The 21,954-nt window shown below is 36.1% G+C and overlaps 1 protein-coding gene across 6 annotated transcripts in view; it reads right to left on the bottom strand.

Moving 5' to 3' along the window:
- The window catches only part of VPS13B (vacuolar protein sorting 13 homolog B), a 391,004-nt gene that overhangs the window by 352,878 nt on the left and 16,172 nt on the right, over positions 1-21,954 (bottom strand). For 4 of the 6 annotated variants that reach the window (XM_015856029.2, XM_015856025.2, XM_015856028.2 and 1 more), the window contains exons 4-7: positions 8,752-8,875; positions 5,258-5,425; positions 4,173-4,354; positions 1,047-1,221 (exon numbers count right to left, since the gene is read on the bottom strand). In XM_015856029.2, coding sequence (XP_015711515.1) covers positions 1,047-1,221; positions 4,173-4,354; positions 5,258-5,425; positions 8,752-8,875 — 649 coding nt within the window. The remainder of the gene's footprint in view (positions 1-1,046; positions 1,222-4,172; positions 4,355-5,257; positions 5,426-8,751; positions 8,876-21,954) is intronic. The other 2 variants (XM_015856030.2, XM_015856027.2) reach the window with 1 other exon arrangement.

Below are 21,954 nucleotides of genomic sequence, written 5' to 3'. Positions count from 1 at the left end.
CACAGCAGCAGTCTGATCTGGCATTAGAGCAACATAGTTATCTCTGCCAACCAACATTAAAGGCTACTTTTTGGCACAAAATAAAATAAAATAAAATAAAATAAATCCTCTGCTGCGGTCTTTCCAATAATGCCTAATTTTTCTGAAGCCAAGAAGGCAGTAATATGGGATTAAAAAAAATACACAGACTTAAATTAATTGAAATTATATATTTCTGAAAGAGAACAAATTAAAAAGAAAAACAACAATATTTTATACCAACTACTAACAATAACTACTGTAACAGTCAAAAGTCAAGCATAGCTTAATATCGCTGCATTACTTTCACATACAACTTCAAGAATTTTCTAGCAGTAATCATGCAGTACTCTTGCGTTCTACTCCCGCAGACAAATCCAACCTTGGATTGTTACGCCAAGTGCCTCAAGACACTAATAGCAAAGACAAAAAAAATTCACCTTTCAGTGTCATAACCTTAAGAAGTTCAATCTCATTAAGTGACCACGCAATACCACAAAGAACAAGATAAAAGATACATTTTATACAAAAATAAAACCTATAGACATGACAACATAAAAGGGTACTTAAACTACTGAGAACACACTGAGAAGTAATACCTTGCTGTTTAGATCAAACGTTAATATATTCTCAGTAGCAAGTTTCACAGAAAGATGAAAAAGAGCATTCTGAAACTGGCTGCAGCCCCATCTAAACTACATAACAGACCAAACAACAAACAAACAAACTCTAAGTTGCCTAAAGATAGTTATCTCGTTGCATAATAGTGATAAATCAAATTACTTCACTGTGTCACAGCTCCTAAAGTGCCTTTATATAAACTTAATCTTAGTTCTGAGAAGATCACCAGAATACTTTTCAGAACATAACATGAAAAAGATGTTAATGCATTACATACTTACCCAGCACAATGAACAGGCTGTATCAAATTACAGACTGACAAAACTATTTGCTGGGGCTATCCTTGGTCATTTATATTTGTAAAAAGCAAATAAATTAGTGTTTCAACACAGAAAAATTGTATTTACCTGTGATGTTCCCCAACATATCCTTTGTGTGGCAAATTGAATCTTCACTTTCTCCATCTTTAAAGTTGCCTATTTCCCCATAATAAAGAGCAATCCCGAGTTGCATTATGCGTATAAACATAGGAAGCTGCTGATCAGAGATTGAAAGTTTCAAACTTTCAACAAATGTATGAATCTACATCAAAGAAAACAAAAGAAATTAAAATCAAAGCACCGTCCTCATTGAGGGCTCTTTTAAACTATATGGCTCATACTAATTTTCTAAGTGCACTCTAATTTCTAAAAATAAAACCTGTAATACAACACAAGGCAAAGGGCTGCAAACGATGACTGTTGGGTTGCTACACAATAAAGTTTTATGTTTAAAGTCAAACATAAATTAGTATGCTTGGTTGGGTGGTTTTGTTTTGTTGTTGTTGTTGTTTGTTTGTTTGTTTTAGTTTGGAGTTTTTGTTTTGCTTGTTGGGAATTTTTTGTTTGGATGGGTTTGGAGGTTTTTTGTATGCATATTCCAGTTGAAAACACATCATTAAGTAAACCTCTCTAAATGAAACAAAGCTCCAAGAAAATTGCAATTACTAAGGTGAAACGTTACCAACAGCATTTAATTATAATATCCAATACTTCAAAATAGTTTTGAGTGCTTTCTTATTATAATGTAAAAATTAAGACTTGATAAGAAAGTTACCTTTCATTAACATAGGAGCTCCATGAATCACAATTACAAAAATTAAACATTAAATATATTTTTTAGTTCCAGATACAATTTGCACTTTATTTTTTTGGCATGAAAATAATGGAAATGAAAAGTATCTGCATATCGTCACTACTCTTACTGCATTTCAATTCATGAAACATGATAAGTTACTTCATAAACAATACTGCATGTCCATAGGCAGGTAACATCATATAGTAATACAATACCTGCATGAAAATGTGCTAGTATACCAGTAAGATAATGTGAATAAATCTACATGAGTACAATTATTAATAAGTCAGAGCTCTAGTTATACAGAATAAATAACAAATTAGTATTAGTCATTCTACATAGCCTTGCAAAAATGATTTTAGGTATCAGACTTCTGCTGATACTTAAAATCCTCTGAAAGAAGTGAGCATTCATAAACCTAATATACATTTTGGAAATCGGAAACCAACTCTTCAATAACAGTTTCAACATCAGCTGATTTAAAGCATATCTGTAATCTTTCTTCGTGGAAAAAAAAAAAAACAACAGTAAGTGTAAGGCAAACAGCTTTTAAAATTTGGAAGGCAAAAGACTATTTTGTCAGAAGTCAGAACTTTCTTAAAAGTTGCACCTAAGGCCTGTAACATAACGAGAGACAGGAACTATAGATAAAAGACAATTTCTACTGAACTATTATATAATTCTGTTACATTCCTAGGTCTTCATGGTATTGCCTTCCCATCTGCCTGCTCTTACATTGCATCACCAGACAAAACCACTTGCCCCTCAGCATGTTCATTCATCTCACTAAAATTTATGAAACCAGAAGAAAATGACTTTAGTACTCTTTTCCTTAGAGGAGTCTCAGCTTTAACTCAATAAGATTAATTTGGCCTAAACTCTGCAGCAATATGCAGATGGTAAAATCACTCTAGCCTCCACAGCAATAATAAAGAAGTTCATGCTATTATGAACATGCAAGGCTTGGAAACCTTCACTCCAGACTGAAAAGCAGATACGCTTTACCAAGTAAACAACACAAAACTCATCACACAGTCCTCCACAGAATGGGAGAAAAATAGAGGGTTACGGTGGCTTTTGTTTTCAGCTGGTAAAGAACATGAGCTGCTGATACTGCACTAGCATCACCTGTCATGCTATAGCACAGAACCTGCAGTAATATCACATGCAACAGAGACTTCATAAGCTTTAAGTGCCCTGGAATTAATACCATTAATGTAGTAGATATTTACTGGTAGCAGCTTACTAACTTTTCTAAGAGATACAGTTGTGTCCATTTAATACTTAAATATTTCAAAGATAACGTTTTTAAAATAACTACATACCGATGAACCGTAGCAAACAACTTCCATGCATACAACAAATTAAGTTATCAAATATGAAATGTGTTAGGGTAAATAGATTTACAGAGCTGATTAGAGCATAATGCTCAAGCAGTGAAATACAGTGAAATACTTAAGTCAAAAATCATTACCCTCGTACCAACATTCCTTGGAACATATGTTATTAATTCACTTCAATATTGATCTTTTATCATAAAACCAAATATTCAGATTTCATTGAGCACATCTATGAATATTTTTTTTAATTTATATAAAAGAATATATACACATTATTATATAAAAATTTATATTTAGATATTCAAGGAAAAAAAGAAAGACAATCAAGGAAAAAGGTAAAATAGACAAAATTAAGCAAGTGACGCACAATAAAACCAAAAATTAATGTGAGCAGACAAAAAGGCAAAAGATTTTCAAAAAACTGAAATGTGTCTTAAGAAGAGGCAGGAGTAATAAACGACCAAAGGTAATTAAAAATGCATGGAAGAGTTTAAATTGCTACCACCCCAGTGCACACTAGTATGTTTATTTTGTCTAGTATCCTATAAAAAAAAAAAAAATTTAATATATCCTAACAATCATCATTTTTACAACATCAATACCATTTTATACACTGTAAGGATATCATTCACCATCAGACATTCATAAGCTGCATTGCACTCTTGCCCATTATGAATTGGGCTTGGCCTGCTACTTCTTTTCATGTACTTCACTAAGTACTGTTAGCCGCTACACATGAGAGCGGCGCCTAGATACTATTTTCACATCAGTACAGGCAGCATAAAACACACTATTTCCCTAACTATCTCCAAGAGATCTTCGTAGGCACATATTTTTTCCTTAAAAATATGGTTACATTTGCTTTTTTAAAGCCATAGGAAAAGTACAAAAGATTAAACATACACACTGCAAAATATTTTCTGCATCATATGAGTGGAAGACAAGTACACATTCCCATCAGCAAAACAACATCAGTGATATTTCACCTTACTTTAAATTTCAAAGTATATTTTGCTAAATCTCAAAGCTGTAATACAAAGACTCAGTAAAACAAAGAAAAGATTCTTTTATACCTACTTTAATAATAGATGGCATTTTGGAGTTGAGGTTATCGTAAGTAAAATGCAGGCGAGTCTTGAAGGAACATTTGTACAGCAGAGGCTCCTGATAAAATTCAATTTTACCACTAGCATTTCTTTTATCGAGACACACTGTGCAGTCAGAAAAATTGATCACCTTTCTCAGCACCAGATCAGTGGCTTTAAAAAGAAGTATATGTAAGTGTTAAAAAATATACTGAGTAAGAAAAACAATTTATGCACACACAATCTTAACCAAAAGCAAACAACACAAGACGGTTGCATTAGTTTAGATCGTCAACAAAGCATTTGCTTATGTGATTAAAGTGAATAAATTAACATGCATCACAAGGATTGCTGTTCAGATGAATACTTCAGTAGATATAATTAATGTGTCCTCACTTCCTAAAATTTACAAACTGTTATCCATTCCCTGTATATTTTCTTTATTACTACTCTCCCAAAAACAATCTTGTGTCCTTTCCCCTTAGAAAACTATTACTGGAATTGCCCACTCTACCAGGGATATTCTGTGTGATCTTGAAATGCTTTGTGCCTGAATTCTACCTCTATCAAACGTCAGTAAGAACACTGAGAATTACAGAACTACTAAGGAGACTTCTTATGAAAGCGTGAGGTGTAACATTTCACAATTATTATGCCAAACTCACTATAATAAGGCAAGTTTTACAACATCTCTACTCAGCTTAGCTGCAGATTTTAATACGATCACAAACAATCGCAACAGAAATCTTAACACACCACTGATCATCTACAGAAATAGAAACAGATTGCATAAGCACTCACCACCAGTGGCAAGTGCAAAATGAAATGAAATCACAGAAGGACAGCAAATATGAACAGAGGGAGCTTTAGAACACATTGTATAATCATTTCAGTTTGCCTTAATAATCATTATAACTGACTCTGTAAAATAAAGGATGGAAAAAACTGAACACTACTGAAAGTAAGCAGAAAGTTATCTTATTTCTGACATAAAATGCCATTTTTGTTAGACTTAAGAATTACTGTATGAATTTGAGTACCACCTTTAATACACAAAGCCAGAAGATATCTACTCACCAGAGATGTCCATAAATGCTCGATCCCAAAACTCATCTACTGTATAGCATTCTGCAGAAGTGATATTGACTGAGAGAACAATATCATCCTCCACATACTTTAGAATTAGATTGTTGATCACAATATTGACGTTGTTCACAACACGCCTAATCAGACTCTGAACATAGCCTATAAAATAAAACAAATTCTTATAAGGAAGACATGATGCCAAATCCAGCTATTATTGAAATGATTATTTCCAAATTATATTTCTTTTTAACTCAAATACCATCAATAACTCAATATCATAACATCATAACTCAAAACATCAAATACCATCTTTTGTTCATCAAAAAAATCACAAGCCTTGAAACTTTTTGTAAGGACATTCAGCACAACTAAGTCAGACTTCTGGAAACACAGCAGATAAGTTAAGAAGGCAAAACTGTAATTATTAACAACTTAATACAATACAAGAGATTAACTGTTCTTCCTGCCAGCAAGAACTAGCTTTGAAAATAATGTGAAATTGAATTAAAGATTAAAAAATAAGACCAACAGTAAATTATTTAAATTGAAATTTATTTAGAAATAGGATTAAGAAAATGGCACAGTTGCTAGAGTTAAGTATGCATACGTTCTATCCCCACTCTTGTCTCATTTTAAAAAGTTAACTACTTTTTAATATTCCTAATATTTTTTCATTCTAAAAGCTAATATATCCACATCATGCTCGGTAAGACTCCCATGAGATATAACAAAATCAATTTCTGTCAACAACTAAAGAGTAAGCACCTGCACTGAAACCTGCTGGCATGAAATCCATTTAGATTTTTTCAGATATAATGTGATTGGAAAAATAATCTGTACTGTGAATTCCCAGTATGCAGTAAACACTCCTATTTTACCAATATGGTAAAGAAATTAAATACTACATGTATTCATGTATTCTCTGTATAACGAATGTAACTATGGAGATAACTACCTTGTGCTGGAAAAAAAACAAGTCTTAAAACTCTTATGTATTAAAAGGTTATTACATTACTCACATACTTTTCCTAAAAGTACATTTAATATATGGTTAAAAAGCAGTTAAAATTGTGCAGGTATAAATCCACAGGTTTGAAGAACAGTTTTGAAACTAATTTATTTGAAGAATTTTAATCCAAATAAATCTTAAGTTTAACACCAAAACATAGCTTGATCAGTAGGAGCAGGCTAAGGCTGCTACTTCTCTTCTACTCTGCTTGTTCTAGCTATTCATAGTTTCACGTTCAAATACTGATATTCATCATAGAGTATATCAAATACTTCACCCACAGTGATTTTCTTCAGCTCGACGACTGCAGATTTACACACTTGACATTCAAACCTTTTCTTTTATTAAATGCAAGACATGTTTTCAGATGCCACAAGTGGAATATTCGGATTCTGACTAAGACTTGTATGCTTGAAAAAGTATTTCACTGTTGAAATCTTAACCGTATGTAAAGGTATCGCCTTTCTTATCACAACTCACTGTGCCTTATTTTATGTGATTTTTGAGCACATGTTATTCTGAGTATGGCTAACAGAACAAAAATAACATTTTAACTTCTGTCATCTTAGAAGCATTATAATTGTATTAAAACAAACAAACAAAAAATCTCAAAATATTTTAGAGCACTTTTTAGAGCAAAGGTCTACACACACAGGAAAAGCACAAACCCAGTAAAAGTTATATGTCCAGCAGATTAAGTTACTTAATTAAGTAACTTAAATTGAATTAAGCTTTTTTTTTGTGTATCAGTGTAAAAAGTTACAAAATACACGCAGAATAACTTTGTTCTTAAGAGCTTTCTCACAGACATCTTGAAAAAGTAATGCATAATTCTCAATTGTATGAATTCAGAAGAGTGAGTTATTTCAGAACTTAAAAATTTAAACCATGTCTCTGAAGTATGAATAAAATGCATAAGAGAACTTCTTTCAACATTGGCGTGGTGCAAACTGGTCTATTAATAAAAGCTGGCACACAAAAAGCTTCACTAATGCTCTCAGAATCATTAGGCTTCCCTCTATGCAGCTGATGAAGGAGTGTGATAATTAAAGAAGTGAAAGTACCCTGCAGGTTCAAAGAAGCAAAAAAATATACCTACAGAAACTATCAAATAGTATCAAAAGCTGTCACTTGGTTTTCTAATCAGCTACAGTACTGAAAGTAATTTGTATGGCATTTCTATGAAAACAGCTATTACTGAGAAGTACAGCATGCTTGTAAAAGAAGACATACAAATCAGTTTTCAGTATTCATGTTGCATTTTGACATGTGGAAACATCTTTTGGAATTTTCAGTTTGACCAGATGTCAATATTCCGGTACATACGCCTACAATACCTGTCTTTTTCTAGAGACTACACCTTTCTTGGAAACCTGCAGGTAAAACTTCTGGAAAACAGCATGAACCAAATGCTAAAAACATCCTAGAAATCAATACAATCCTCAGTTCTTTATCAAGCCTTTGACTCCTGCTGTTCTCTGATGAAACCCCAAGAGTCTAACACCAAGTTACCAGAGCCAAGGTGCTGTCCATGGTAGAATGTGCCTCAAGTCCTGCAGTTCCCAGCCACTGGAACTTATTGGATTTGGTGATGCAAGAGCCTCCAAGTCTGGCTCCACAAGTGCCCTTTCTAAAGCAAACTGATGCTACTCATTACTACATGATACTTCAAAGGCTGGACAATATCCTCTTTCAGTTCAACTTAAGGCAAGTAAAAAATTGAGCTGTCAAAATGGAGAAAAAACACGAAACTGCCGTATCTATAACCCGCCTAAAATTATATGCCTGAAAAGGCAAACTGCATTCAAGTACTCTCAAGTTTCATATTTCTGCACACAGCTATACCTCATACACAAAATTACTGTACAAACTCAGAAAGAAAAACAATCAGATAACATTTTTATGATACAAATATTTCCAAGTTCAACTGAGACAAATATTATGTCGGGAAAAACAAGTTAACATTTCTCCTAGCAGAGGAATAAATAAGAAACATTCATCAGAACTACTACTCAAAGAGAAATCCCTACCTTTAAAACCATTTTAAGAATCCAAAAACTGAAGGTCTGAAAACATACAGGAATTTAATGTGAACCACTGAGCAATTATTGAGCAACAGGAAATAGTGATCCAAAACAGAAGAACTAGAGCAGTAAAGGGTAAAAATCTAACACACTACTGAATGATTCTCACATTAACCCATCTAGCTCTACAAATGGGTTCTGTTATAGTTAAGAATACAATAAAACTGTAGGAAAAACATTAAGGATTAAGTTTTACTGTACACAAGTTCTATTTTATAATAATTTAGTATTCTATTCTCTGTTGCATAATTTGTAAATGGACAGAATTTCTAAAATGTAACACTAATTGACAGAGATATAAAAGCAACTTAGACATTCTGGTCACTAGAATAAAATTCAATGGTTTTCTATTATCACTCAAGTACAATCCAGCTTCTGAAAATATAGTCTACCTGGTGGTAAATCAGGGTCAGGAGAAGCAGACTGCTGAACTCGTCGTGGTTTTACCGCTGATTTCATACTTTCCGTGGTACTGCGGTTCGTTGAACTTGAACCACAACTTTCATGGTCCTCCTGCTAAAGGAAAAGGATACAATTGAGTCAGTCAAACAAATAAGGAAAATAAATGCAGGAAAAACAACTCAGAAAATATTTAGTATTCTAAGCTTCCGGGACTGCTTTTTCCTTCAGTATAATCTTTTATTTCCATCTAAATACAGAAATGATTACAGAGCTGGATCGAAAACAAATATTTCACAATTAAAACTGAAATTACCTTTAAAATTTACTGTTAACTATTAATAAAAAAATGAAAAAAATAGATCTTTCTGTTGAAACATTTCATTCCGATGAAGTTAGCTTCCTGCAGAAAAAGACCAAAATGTTCTCTGGATGCTACAAAGATCACAGATAGAGTTCAGGAAAGAAAACAATAAAGGAACAAATGTAAAGCTTTACAGCATTAAGCTGTAATATTCCTAAGTCCTCTGTTCACTAAAAAGCACACTGCTTAAGCTATGTTTTTGTTTTGTAGGGAACAAATGATGCATTTCCTTGCATGCAATGTGGCATTTTAATAATCTTGGAGCAATAGAAGCTTCACCTGAAAAACTGAAGACTAAACTTACTTAGGAAAAAAAAACGCAGAAAACAGACCCATTAATACACTGGAATGGATATAAATCATCCTTGTAAGAGAAAGATGAGCACCATAAATAACTTGAAGTTTTACAGTGTCCAATACAGAATTAAAACAAGGTGCACTTTTTAAGAAGATTTGTCACAATCAGATCTTGGAAATATTTGGTTACTTGTGTTCTTTTCTTTTCTTTGTTTTAATTATCATTACTTGGCCACTTTAGCATCTTACATTTTGATTGATGAAAAATAAAGGAGGTGTTCAGTTACATAGGAGTTTTCCATTCCGACACATAAAAAAATATATATATAAATGAAATGTTTACTATCAACTACATTTGGAAGACACCTCTTCACCAACACAAATATTTTGTAACCAGAAAAGCTTACCTCTCCTTCACATCTCCAGCTTACTGAGAAAAACTAATTTGACTTTAACCTAAAATTTTTAACTAACTTTAAATCAAACCCTTTTTCTTGGAAACCAGTTCATACATAGCAAGAAAATATCTTTTGGGATGAGTCACCATGCTGCTACTTACTTGCAAAGAAGTCAGGCTGTCCTTACTGAACAGCATAATTAGTACACTCCCTTCTTTTCTGTATCAAGTCTAGTTACATTCTACCCACGTACTGCAACAAGCGTGTCCAATGAATTACTTCCTAACTTCAAGTAAAACCTATGCAGCACATCCATCACGCATATTACTGGCACTTAAAGATGAAGTAAAACGGGTTTAACCTTTTAGCACTTTCAGAGAGTTGGGAATACACATCAGTGTGCTGACTGGGGGATGCATTTATATCTATTTTTTCAAGAAATGAGGGAGAAGTCACAAGTCCTGTTAATGTTAAAAGAAAATCTCAAATCTTAGCATGTAACTGAATTCAATACATTTTTCTTCTAAATCCTGGACAACAGCTTACACTACCTTATATTACACAATTATCAAAATGGTTAAGAGTTGTATTAAGAGTTGTGTAGCCTTCAGGTTGTGAACACAGCAGGTTCACATCAGCTACTGATACTTTTTAAAACAAATGTTGCGTTGTTTTAATTATCAACAGGTCACAGAGACTGCGACCCTCGGAACTACATTTCTATTTAAATTCAAAACCTTTCTGTACCTGTGCATTTCTGCAGACAGTTAACTTTAAGAGCATACTATTAATTTCTCAAACATGTGGCTGTCTCATAAGAGCAGAAGTAAAACATGTTCATTAAAGAAATGTGGAAAAAGTTCCAAGTGAACTGCCAAAACCAGCATAATTATGAAAATATTTAACACTGGAAACAACTGAAATCACATACCGTATATAGATTACAGTGATGTCATCATAAACACACTGCCAAAATGTACTAAAACTACCGCACTCTAATAAATCTAGCTCACACCAGATGACAAACATTTTAAAATAAAAATTATATAGGGGATGGGAAGGGAATTTTATTCTGTAAGTGCTAATAACTTGAGTTATAGTATGATATTTGATAAAGTGTCCATCCATTTTAGCATTAACAAGAGTTGATTCCAAATAACAGTCACAACACTACAGAAGGAAAAACATGCATGATGCAGCTGAAGCGCTGATTTTTAAATAAGTAATCAATTTACTAAGATTTATTTTCCTGCTGCTTATGTCATAACCAAAGCTGAGAAAATTGAAAAATTTAATATAAGCTTCTGTGTATGGATGTTACGGCACAAATGTACCTTAGTAACTTTTAACATATCAGGATGAATGGAAGTTTGCACAGTCAGACTCTTCCCCTTTTGGAAAATGCCTCAGACCAGATACTTTGACCAGGTATTTTTATAGAGCACTATGGTTACATCTCAAACCATGCAAGTCACACACAGCATGCTAATGAAATCTAGGCTAATAAATTTACACGCAAGTTACTGACAATTTACTACTGCACTACACTACATAAAGCAATTATCCCAAGGTTTAGAGCAAATTAAAAATTGACAGCACCTGAAAACATACTAGATAGAGTTACTGTCTTTCCTAACAGACCAAAGTTACTAACTTTGTTCATCATTCTGTTTTCCATGTTAAATTATGTCCTTTTTTTGGCTTTTAAAAAACATGTTCTCTCATTTTAAAGTATTTAAAACTTAGTTAATGTCTATTTATGCAAATATGATCCCTCTCCTTTCACAAAACTAAGTAAAAACAGGTGAAGAAAAGCTCCTTTTAAAGGTAAACAGGAACATGTGTAAAAGCAATCACCATTATGAATTAAAATATTTTTTAAAAAATCTTTAACAACTTCCAAAACAATAAAGTCATTCTAAGTAAACACTACACAAAATTGCAGTTTTCCTGTCAGTGCTTCATCTTTCTATTAAAAAAAAAAAAACCTCATTTTTTTTTCCTGATCCCTTTGTTTCTAAAGCAATAAGCTTAGCAAGCTTTACCAGCCAATAACACATATATACTCCTATTTATATGAAGCCTACCTTAAACTGCAGCATTCAATAACTGCAGAGGAATATCTCATTCCCTACTAGTGGGCCATCCTTACATGGCTTATACTGACTGGACAGGAAAAGGTAGGCTGAGTGGAAAAGGACCTGGTCTACAACACCCAAAGGCACAAGGTCCAACTAGCGGCAGCTTGTTTCTGGTATCCTCCAGTCACCAGTACTAATAAGATCAAGTGCTTAACATCCCTATTGAAGACCTGGAACACAGGGTAGTTACCACCCAAGGCTATTGCTGCTACCAGGCCAGGGAGAGGAGCTGGTGAGCACAACTGCTACTGATCTGGATCTGGAGCACCTGAGGAAACAGGCTGACAGGAATTCAGAGATCAAACAGTGGACAAATGCTAAGTCTCACCCCTGGGATGGAGCCACCTCCTGCAACAGTACAGGCTAGGAGCAAAATAGCTTTGAAGAAAAAGACCCAAGGGTCCCAATGGACAGCAGGTAGAACATGAGACAGCAGCGTACCTCTACCACAGAGGACAACTGTGTGTATTAACAAGGGTAAAAGGCCAGTAATGTGAGAGATGCAATTCTTCTTCCCTTTGGCCCTTGTGAGACCTCATGAGGAAAACTGTCCCATCAGCGGGCTCTGCAGTACAAGAAGGACATGGACATAACACAAAAAGTCCAAAGGAGGACTACCAAAGTGGTAAGGAGATCTGAAGGACACAAGTTTTTCCTGTTAAGCCAGAGAAAAGACGAATTCAAATGCTGGGAGTGCACAAAGAAGCTGGAGGTAGACTCTTGAACATGTACCTTGAGAGGAAAACCAACAGACAAGCTGAAAACATATGTAATTCCAAGCACTGAAAAAGGCCACCCAGGGAAGCCGTGGAATCTCTACCCTCAGACTGGCCAAGACTGGAGCAATTGGGCTTGCTGTGAGCACGTCGTAGAGCTTGATGATCTCCAAAGCTCACCCCAGATCGCTCTGGGACTTGTTTATGTGAAATAAGGAAACAAGTAGCAATACCAATCTTCTAAAATATTGTCTTAAAAATATTTCATCAAAATGGAAGTGCTACCAAGATTTTGCTTTCAAAAAATTTCGACTGTTTCACTGCTTTATAATTGTCAATAAATATGCATATATATAAATATTATATGCATATATATATATATTATATGCATATATATATAAATTATTGAAGCAACATTGCCATGTAACCTTGCAGCTCCTCTGCTGACTAGCATAGGTGAAGCATTACTTACAAATATATCAGGAAATGTAATATAGCCTCAATGATTTTGTTGTAAAATTATCCTGCTAGAAATATTTTATTAAGTGTAGTCAGAAAGCACATCATTAAGTAGATAAAGAAGAAACTTATTTAATGTTTGTTCTAATGAATAGTAAGCGAGAAATGGAACGACGCTGAAACAAAGTATCAGTGACATAAGCATGACAACTGTAAATCTTTTGGAAGTTGTGGGTTAATAGTCTAATGCACATTAACACCAATCTGTATTTCTTGATTATATGATAGGACAAATATACATACATTTTAAAGTTTTGACACTATAAAACAGCAAAAAAGAAGACTAAAATCAATGAGATAGGGATAGTATTTTGCAGAAGGAGTCCATTATTACTCATATAAAATACTCTATATACACATTTTCTGTACATATAAGTACCCTTCACTATTACAAAATACTATTGTAAGCCTCTTCAAATAGGCAGATCACATACCTAAGAGGAAGTACGCTGATTAATCATTGCCATTCTTTAAGGCAGACAAGATGGTGGAAGGTCTGTATTTTTTCTACTTTTTTCTCCCCCCCAATATCATTTCATGTAGATACGTGGCAAATAAATAAGTAGAAAAATCAGCTCTTTGGACTACACACCAGATTCTTAAGGAGAAATACCAAGGAATCAAGGAAGGCGTGAAGTCCATAGCCAGCTGACAAAGCATGCTGAAGAGCAAAAGAATAAGCAAGCGTAACCTGGTTAGGAATAATGGATAGAAACAGTCAAGAACCGATTTTACAACATTTGTATTTGCTCTCCTTGATGCATCTGGTCTCAGCTAACATTAAATTCAGATAATAAGTAGTGCACTAGCAAGTGACCAACAAGGCACACTGTGTTGCCTGCACTAGGTCAGCAGATCACACTCATCTCTCAGTCTGTTACCAGAATCTGTGTTAAGTTATTCTCCATTAAAAAGGCACAACATGCTCTGAAATGCAGGTATGAGATAAACTATGCAAAAGCCAGAAATATGTTAACATGCTACACTAGTCACCCCAGCTGAAAGCCAAGAAGCTTGTATTAAGTCTGTTACACAGACACTGCAGAATCTGTCTATTGATTTCTGGGGAATAACATCTCCCTGTGATGTTGCTACTGTTTTGATTAGCTGATTATCAGACATATTAAAAGGAACATTCTTTGGTTTACAAGAAAGGATGTTGTCAGTCTGAAAGACTGTGGTGATAAGGCCATATAGGCAAAGATAAATAAAACAGACTGTTCTCACTAAGTGCTTCTCAGCCTATTCAGAAATACACCCCAGTATCTCAACACCCAAGACAGAATACTAATAAAATGACTTTGCAAGCCTTTTTGAGGGAAGAAAGTTGTACAAATATCTTCCTTCTGTTTATAGAAGAATGTTATATTATAAGCTGTTAACGGATCATCTAGTAAAGTATTTATTTTGCTTTAAAAATATATTAGGCCACCTACCATGATGTAAGTGCTTCTTAATAGAAATAAACATCTCAAAATGGCTATTCTGCCATTTCTCCTAGGATAGGCTTTTTAAAGCTTTCACTCTTCCTCATATTACAGGAAGTTTGCCCAATGCTTTGGTCTGCAGAGCAGAGGTGAGGGACATCTTAATTCTGTGAGATTATTCTGCATTTATTTAATACCTATAACAGTGTAATCCTGATCCTTGACTATAAAGAAGTTACAAAGAAGAAAACAAACAGTAGAAATATTACAGTAGTGGTAATTGGCAGCTACAGTCAGGATTTGGCATTACTACAGTAGGATGTATGAGAAGAAAGAAAAAGGCAGTTCTAAAATTTTTGTTCCATAAAGCTCACATTACACAGAGCTCTGTAACTCAATAACCCTGCAACTGGGACAACCTGACAAGAGAACGACCAGAGAAACAGTCATTAGGTGAGCTCTTTCAGCAAAACCTATGGATGCATAGCACACTTGGTGTAGGTTGGATACAGTGTAAAGTCAGCCGCCTGACCCACTCGTATTCTCCACATCTTGGACCAAGAAGAAAGATTGGACACAACTCTGGCCATTCTGAATGACCAGAAGGACTGATGGGAAACACGTTCATGATTGCAAATGTGAGAAGAGACCAGAAGTGACCTACATTATTTGTGTTGTGTTTTCCAACTTCTACTTGGAAACAAGTCTTGTGTAGCCGTGCTACAAGTCCACTGAAACACGAGTTAAGAATAGCTGAGCACTGTATTTCTATAGCAGTCATCAAATATGTTCTTCTGAACACTGCAGGAAGATAGGAAAACCATTGAGAGCATGGTTTGATCACACTGCTGATTTATTAAACAACATCTGGAAATCATGAACACGATCTTGGCCCATTCAGCTTACTCTTCCTATTGTAATCTGTTTCACCTGCTGGAGGGCTAGCACCACTCCCCAACCCTATTTAAACTGGCCCCAGACTCTCAGTCAAGATGTCACTTGCCTTCATGGTGGAAGTCCATTAAGGGTGCTCATCCCCCTTTCCTCTCCCCCCAGTACTGCACTAGAGGATTGCAGTAACAGCTTCATTTCACACTTTCTTGAGCGGGAACTTTTCCCTAACACACTTCCTATTTCAGTTTATTAGACAGAAAGCCAGAACCATGGTGCAAGAATTCCCCTCCACCAAGCACCTGCCAAGGATGTAGTAATAATTTTTATTACAATATAACCTTGCCACCCACTTCCCTCAGAGGACAGTATAATACTGTCCAGACCAAGTTTTCTCTTAATGCCAAACAGTTCGAGCAGGATATCTAGGAGCAGGCCCCAGCAATAATGCAGCCAACTGAGTAATCTCCAGTTCTCAAGCTTTTAACAACATGATAAACCTCTGCCATGTGATAGAGGCAGGCACAAAGCTTTACATGGAGAATTTGTTCTCCATAAGAGCTCTTCTCATTGCTGAGAATCATTTGGGCAGCAGTTGACTTTCAGCAGCTTTGATGGTGGGAAGAACAGAGCGGGGACAAATATATGGCCGTGAGTGAAGACTATACCTACTACAGCCTCCCCAGCTGATGCTGATTTTAACAAATTCATGTATCCTTTGAATTCTACTTCCACAATAAAAGTGTTTGAAATTAGTCAATAAGCTCAGAATTGGAAGATGAAAAATATAACAATGAATGGCTGACAACACAATCAACAACTTCTTGTTTCCATAAGATACCAGACTTAAAACTAACACAACTCAAATACACTGGCATCTTAGATTTCATCTTAACAGTCCTTTATTCCCAAGATACTGCCTGAGATGGACCCAACCAAATTTGAGCTTGTGGCCATTCCCCAGAGGACTTGCACCAGGGGAATTTCCTCAGCTGGAAACAGCACTTTGGAGAACTTTCTGCCAGTGTAATAGTAGGAATGAGGTAGGTTCAAGTAGGAGTGAAATTTCACAGCTATAGGCATAAAGTGAATTCCTTTACAGTTTTTACTGCCTTCTGCAAATTAAGAAGTGTGGGAGTGATCACTAAAATAAGGTCTCAGAGTACAGCACACTTTACAGAAGTGAACCAGTACCTTTTAAACCAAAAGAGAAAGTATTTTTAAACACAGTAAGAATTAAGCACAATCTTCACAAAGAGAATGCTAATAGATTTTTAGTGCTTTGTTAAAACCTTATTTCCTAACTTATCCCCACTATTTTCATACGCTATACTATTTATGCATTCCCTACACATAGATGTAATAATGCTACATAGTAATATTAGTTACATATATAGTAATTATATTACAACAGCTTTAACACAAATCTGTAGGGTTAACATAATTGCACAGTAAATTTTAGAGTACTACATGCCTAGCAAAAATGCTATTTGTCCTATTTTAAGTAGTTTCTAAACTACTTTTCTAAGTAGTTTTCTAACCTTCCAGTTATACACATTCTACACACAGAAGCCAAATGGTGGGCTTCAGTTATCTCCTCTTACCTAGTCTTCTCAAAGCAAAATTTACATTGAAAGAGTATTACTTCAGTTCAAGTATTTGCATTTAAACTTTCAACTACAAATTAACAGCACTGTGAGATTTCTAACAATGACATTTAAAATTCTGTATTCTATTTTTACCCTGTGTTTTTAAGTTAACTTCACCATACCATTACAGGAAAGAACAGATTTTCACCAAGTGTAATTTTATCTATTACATCTTACCTAAAATGCAACATTTAACAAAACTAATGAGCTAAACTACAAAGCTAAGTGAATTGTTGCACAAACTTCATGGTTAACAAATGTAAAAGAGTACACATAGGTGCTCCTTATTCAAAATGTACATTAGGGAGTTCTTATAATCAGTTATTTCTTTTGCAATTGTTAGTCTATGATGTGAGTACCATTTCAAGGAATTTATTGCTATTTATAACATGCTTCTTTTTAAATAAGAAAGCTTTAGAAATCTTACCTTAGATCTAAACAAACTGTAATTTATCTTCTATAATAGTCAGCAATAGTCATACAAAATCACCAGAATGCTCCATGTCAAAGGAAGCATATCTGTCAACAGTGTATTATAACTGTTGCAAAGTTTCACAAAAGACCTCTCTGATTATAGCATCACAACACATAAACGTTTATCACATTGGTTAGCTTGAAATACAATGTGTACTCATAGCTGAAATGAAAGAGGAATGTGAGTGTCAGCAAGAAAAGAAGCTGAGTGCCCAAGGGAGCAAAGATAAAAACGTTCTGAAAGGAGCTGTGGCAGTGATACAGGGCTGTTACTGTTAGTTGTTCAACTGCGTATCGCAGACATATGCATAAGCGAGAGATTAAGAACTGGACAATTGGATGGAGGAAAAGAAGATTCAAAAGAAACCTGAGAAAAATAACCATCCTCTTAAATGCCCGATTTATCAGGTTATGATCTATTAATTAAAAAAAAAAAAATCTTAGAAATTTGACAAACAAATCACAGGCAACACCATAAAGCAGTCAATTCGTTCACTAACATTTCACAGATTCACAGAATTGTAGGGGTTGGAAGGGACCTCTAGAGATCATCGAGTCCAACCCCCCTGCCAAAGCAGGCTCCCTACACCACGTCACACAGGTAGGCGTCCAGGCGGGTCTTGAATATCTCCAGAGAAGGAGACTCCACCACCTCCCTGGGCAGCCTGTTCCAGTGCTCTGTCACCCTCACTGTAAAGAAGTTCTTCCACACATTCGTGCGGAACTTCCTATGCTGTACATTCATCCCATTACCCCTAGTCCTATCCCCACGCACTACTGAAAAGAGACCAGCCTCACCACTATGGCTCCCACACCTCAGGTATTTATAAACCTGGATCAAGTCCCCTCTCAGCCTTCTTTTCCCAAGGCTAAACAGACCCAGTACCCTAAGTCTCTCCTCATAGGGGAGATGCTCCAGGCCCTTCACCATCTTAGTGGCCCTCTGCTGGACTCTTTTCAAGAGATCCCTGTCTTTTTTGTACTGGGGAGCCCAGAGCTGGACACAATATTCCAGATGAGGCCTCACCAGGGCAGAGTAGAGGGGGAGGATCACCTCCTTCAACCTGCTGGACACGCTCTTTTTAATACACCCCAGTATGCCATTGGCTTTTTTGGCTACAAGGGCACACATTTATCACTTTACATGGTATGTATTTGTAGGGATGGAGGGTAGTTTGAGGTTCTTCAGACACTAATCTGAAACACACCACTCTAGATACCACTGTGCATTTGTTTCAATACAGCTGCATTCAAATCAATGGAAAGAACTCTGCTTGATATATTATGGTGGTTTTACACTGATGGACAGCTAGACTCCACCACACTGCTCCCTCATTCCCCTCACTTTAAAGGAACAGAGGGAGAAAGTGCAATAAAAATGGGATCAAGTGATCAGATAAGGACACAGAACACCCACCAACTACAGCAATAGGCAAATCAAACTATATTGAATACTACTACTGAGCTTATTGACTATTACTGTTAAAGTAGAGCAGTGACAATTATAGTCAAGCTACAAATAGTTCTCTGAACAGTATAAAAACCAACTGGCACAAGAAAAATAATAATTCCATAGCCAGCCCACAGCAATACTTCAACTACAACTGAGGAAACCAAACTACACACAAAGCAGTAAATTTCTAAATGGGAGAAAAGCAAAAAATCCTCCTGTTCACATAATAGTAAACTTTATTTTTTGTCTCTAAAAGTACATCCATTAATAATTATGATCTTGTATATTCAGTTTACATACACAAATATTACTAGGTATAAATTAAATACTGCAATATCTTTAAAAAGTCATAGAAACAGGTTTCTCTCTTACTAACGTGCAGCTGTTTAGATGGCTACCTTTAAAGCTGTCTACAGTGTATAGAAGCTAAATGTTCAAATACATCCAGCTGTACTTGATATACCACATAAGGACAGGACTACATAAGACAATAAAGTTAAAAGTCAACAATATGGAGTTCAATCATCTCAGATAAGCATTAAAGTTATGCTTATTAACTCCATATACCCAGGAAAGTTGGAATTTTTTCCCCTTTGGGAAAAAAGAATTATGTTATCTAGAAAGTACCTGAAGTTCTGAATCACCTTGCCACAGTTCCACCCTTCAAGCAGCTGGGGACAGACCACAGAAAGGGAAGATTTACCTGGGTTATTGTAAGTATTTTAGAAAATGCCACCATGACTGTATAAAAGCAGCTCATTAGGAGATACTCAGTAAAATGTTTTATTTAATAAGAGTACAGTGAAACCAGCTGCAGCAAACCACACACTCCAGAGAATCATGAACCTACGCACTACACATATACTTTGTGCCACTGCTACGTTGGAAACTTTAAAGTTGCAAAATTAGCCTCTTTACAACCAAGCTATTAGTTCCTAATGAACTCAATTAAAAAACAGTACATGTAGTAGCAACAAGACACACAGGGCACATGGCCACGGCACTACTTTGCAGCAAGAAATTTAGAAAAGCCAAAGCCCAGATGAACTTGGCTACTAAGGTAAAGGAAAACAATAAATATTTCTATAAATACATCAACAGCATGTAATACAAAAGGAGAGCTAGGGGGAATCTCCATCCCTTGCTGGACACCAAGGGCAGCTTGGTGACCAAGAATCAGGATAAGGCTGAGGTACTTAATGCCTCGGTCTTTAATTGCAAGACTCGTTACTTCCCGGGAACAGCTCCTTGCGCTGGTAGATAGGGAGGGGGGACAGAATAGGCCTTGCATAATCCACAGTGAGATGGTTTTGGGCCTGTTCTGAAAGCTGGATCCTTATAAGTTCTTGGGGCCAGATGGATTACACCCTAGAATGCCGAGGGAGTTAGCAGATGTGGTTGCCACGCCAGTCTCCATCATTTTTATGAAGTCCTGGCTAAGTGGGGATATTCCGGTGAACTGAAATCCAGCAAATGTGATGCCCATCCTCAACAAGGGCCAGAAAGATAATCCTGGTAACTACAGACCTATCAGTCTCACCACAGTGCCAGGGAATGTTATGGAACAGATAATGTCAGGAGCCATCATGGACCAGTTAAAGGTCAACCAGGGGATCTGACCCAGTCATCATGGATCTATGAACAGTAGAACCCATTTGACAAACCTGATTTCATTCTATGATAAGGTGACCCGCTTAGTAGATGAAGGTAAGGCTATCAACGTGGCCTACCTCAAATTCAGCATTTGACACTGTCCCCCACAACATTCATGTGGAGAAGCTGGCTGCCCACGGTTTGGATGGGCAAACACTCTGCTGGGTGAAATAGTGGCTGGATGGCTGGGCGCAAAGAGTTGTAGTCAATGGAGTTAAATCCAGTTGGCAGCAAGTCATAAGCGATGTCCCCCAGGACTAAGTACTGGGGCCACTTCTATTTAATGTCCTTATTAACGAACTTGATGAAGAGAGAAAGGCACAACAGAGGGACCTGGATAGACTGGATCAATAAGCCAAGGCTAACTGTACAAGTTTCAACAGGGACAAGTGTCAGGTCCTGCATTTTGGTCACAGCAACCCAGGCAACCCCACAGGCTTGGGGAGGAGTAGCTGGAAAGCTGCCTGATGGAAAGGGACCTTGGTGTGCTGATGGACAGTCAGCTGAATATGAGCCAGCAGTGTGCCCAGGTGGCCAAGAAGGCCAATGGCATCCTGGCTTGTATCAGGAATGGTGTGGTGAGAAGACTAGAGAAGTAATCCTGTTCCTGCACTCGACATTCGTGAGGCCTCACCTTGTGTATTGTGTTCAGTTTTGGGGGCCTCAGTACAGAGAGGACACTGAGGTGCAGGGAGCAGGTCCAAAGAAGGGCAACAAGGCTCATGAAGGGCTTGGAGAATATTATCAGTGAACAAGGGTGTATCTACTCTGTTCCTTTCACCCATGCACAAACTAATTTCAGGCAGGTTCCTGCAGTCCCATTATCTTGATATTTCCTTACAGTAGTAGACCACAAGAAAAACTAGTGGAAAAAAATGATTTAATTGGAAGTACTGAAAAAGTTTACTTCAAACATATGAAATATTGCAATTTGGTATTTCCATTTAAAATGAAGTATTCCAACATTCTCAAAAGCAACACAACTTATTTTGTATATCTTCCCCCCACACACACACTTCCACAAACACAAAAAAAAAGAAGCCATCCACCTAAACTGAAGTGGAGTTGATGAGATGCTGACTCTGGCTGTGTACAGTACATGAATGATTCCCTGTTCCTAAAGAACATCCTCATTGTGGTGTCCTGAAGTCACAGAACTCCTGAACATTACTGGGCATGTCTGTCAAAAAACAAAACCACAAAACAGGATAGTA

The sequence above is a fragment of the Coturnix japonica genome, chromosome 2 (genome assembly GCF_001577835.2).
Source record: "Coturnix japonica isolate 7356 chromosome 2, Coturnix japonica 2.1, whole genome shotgun sequence".
NCBI lineage: Eukaryota > Metazoa > Chordata > Aves > Galliformes > Phasianidae > Coturnix > Coturnix japonica.
This window is presented reverse-complemented; position numbering and strand designations above follow the sequence as displayed.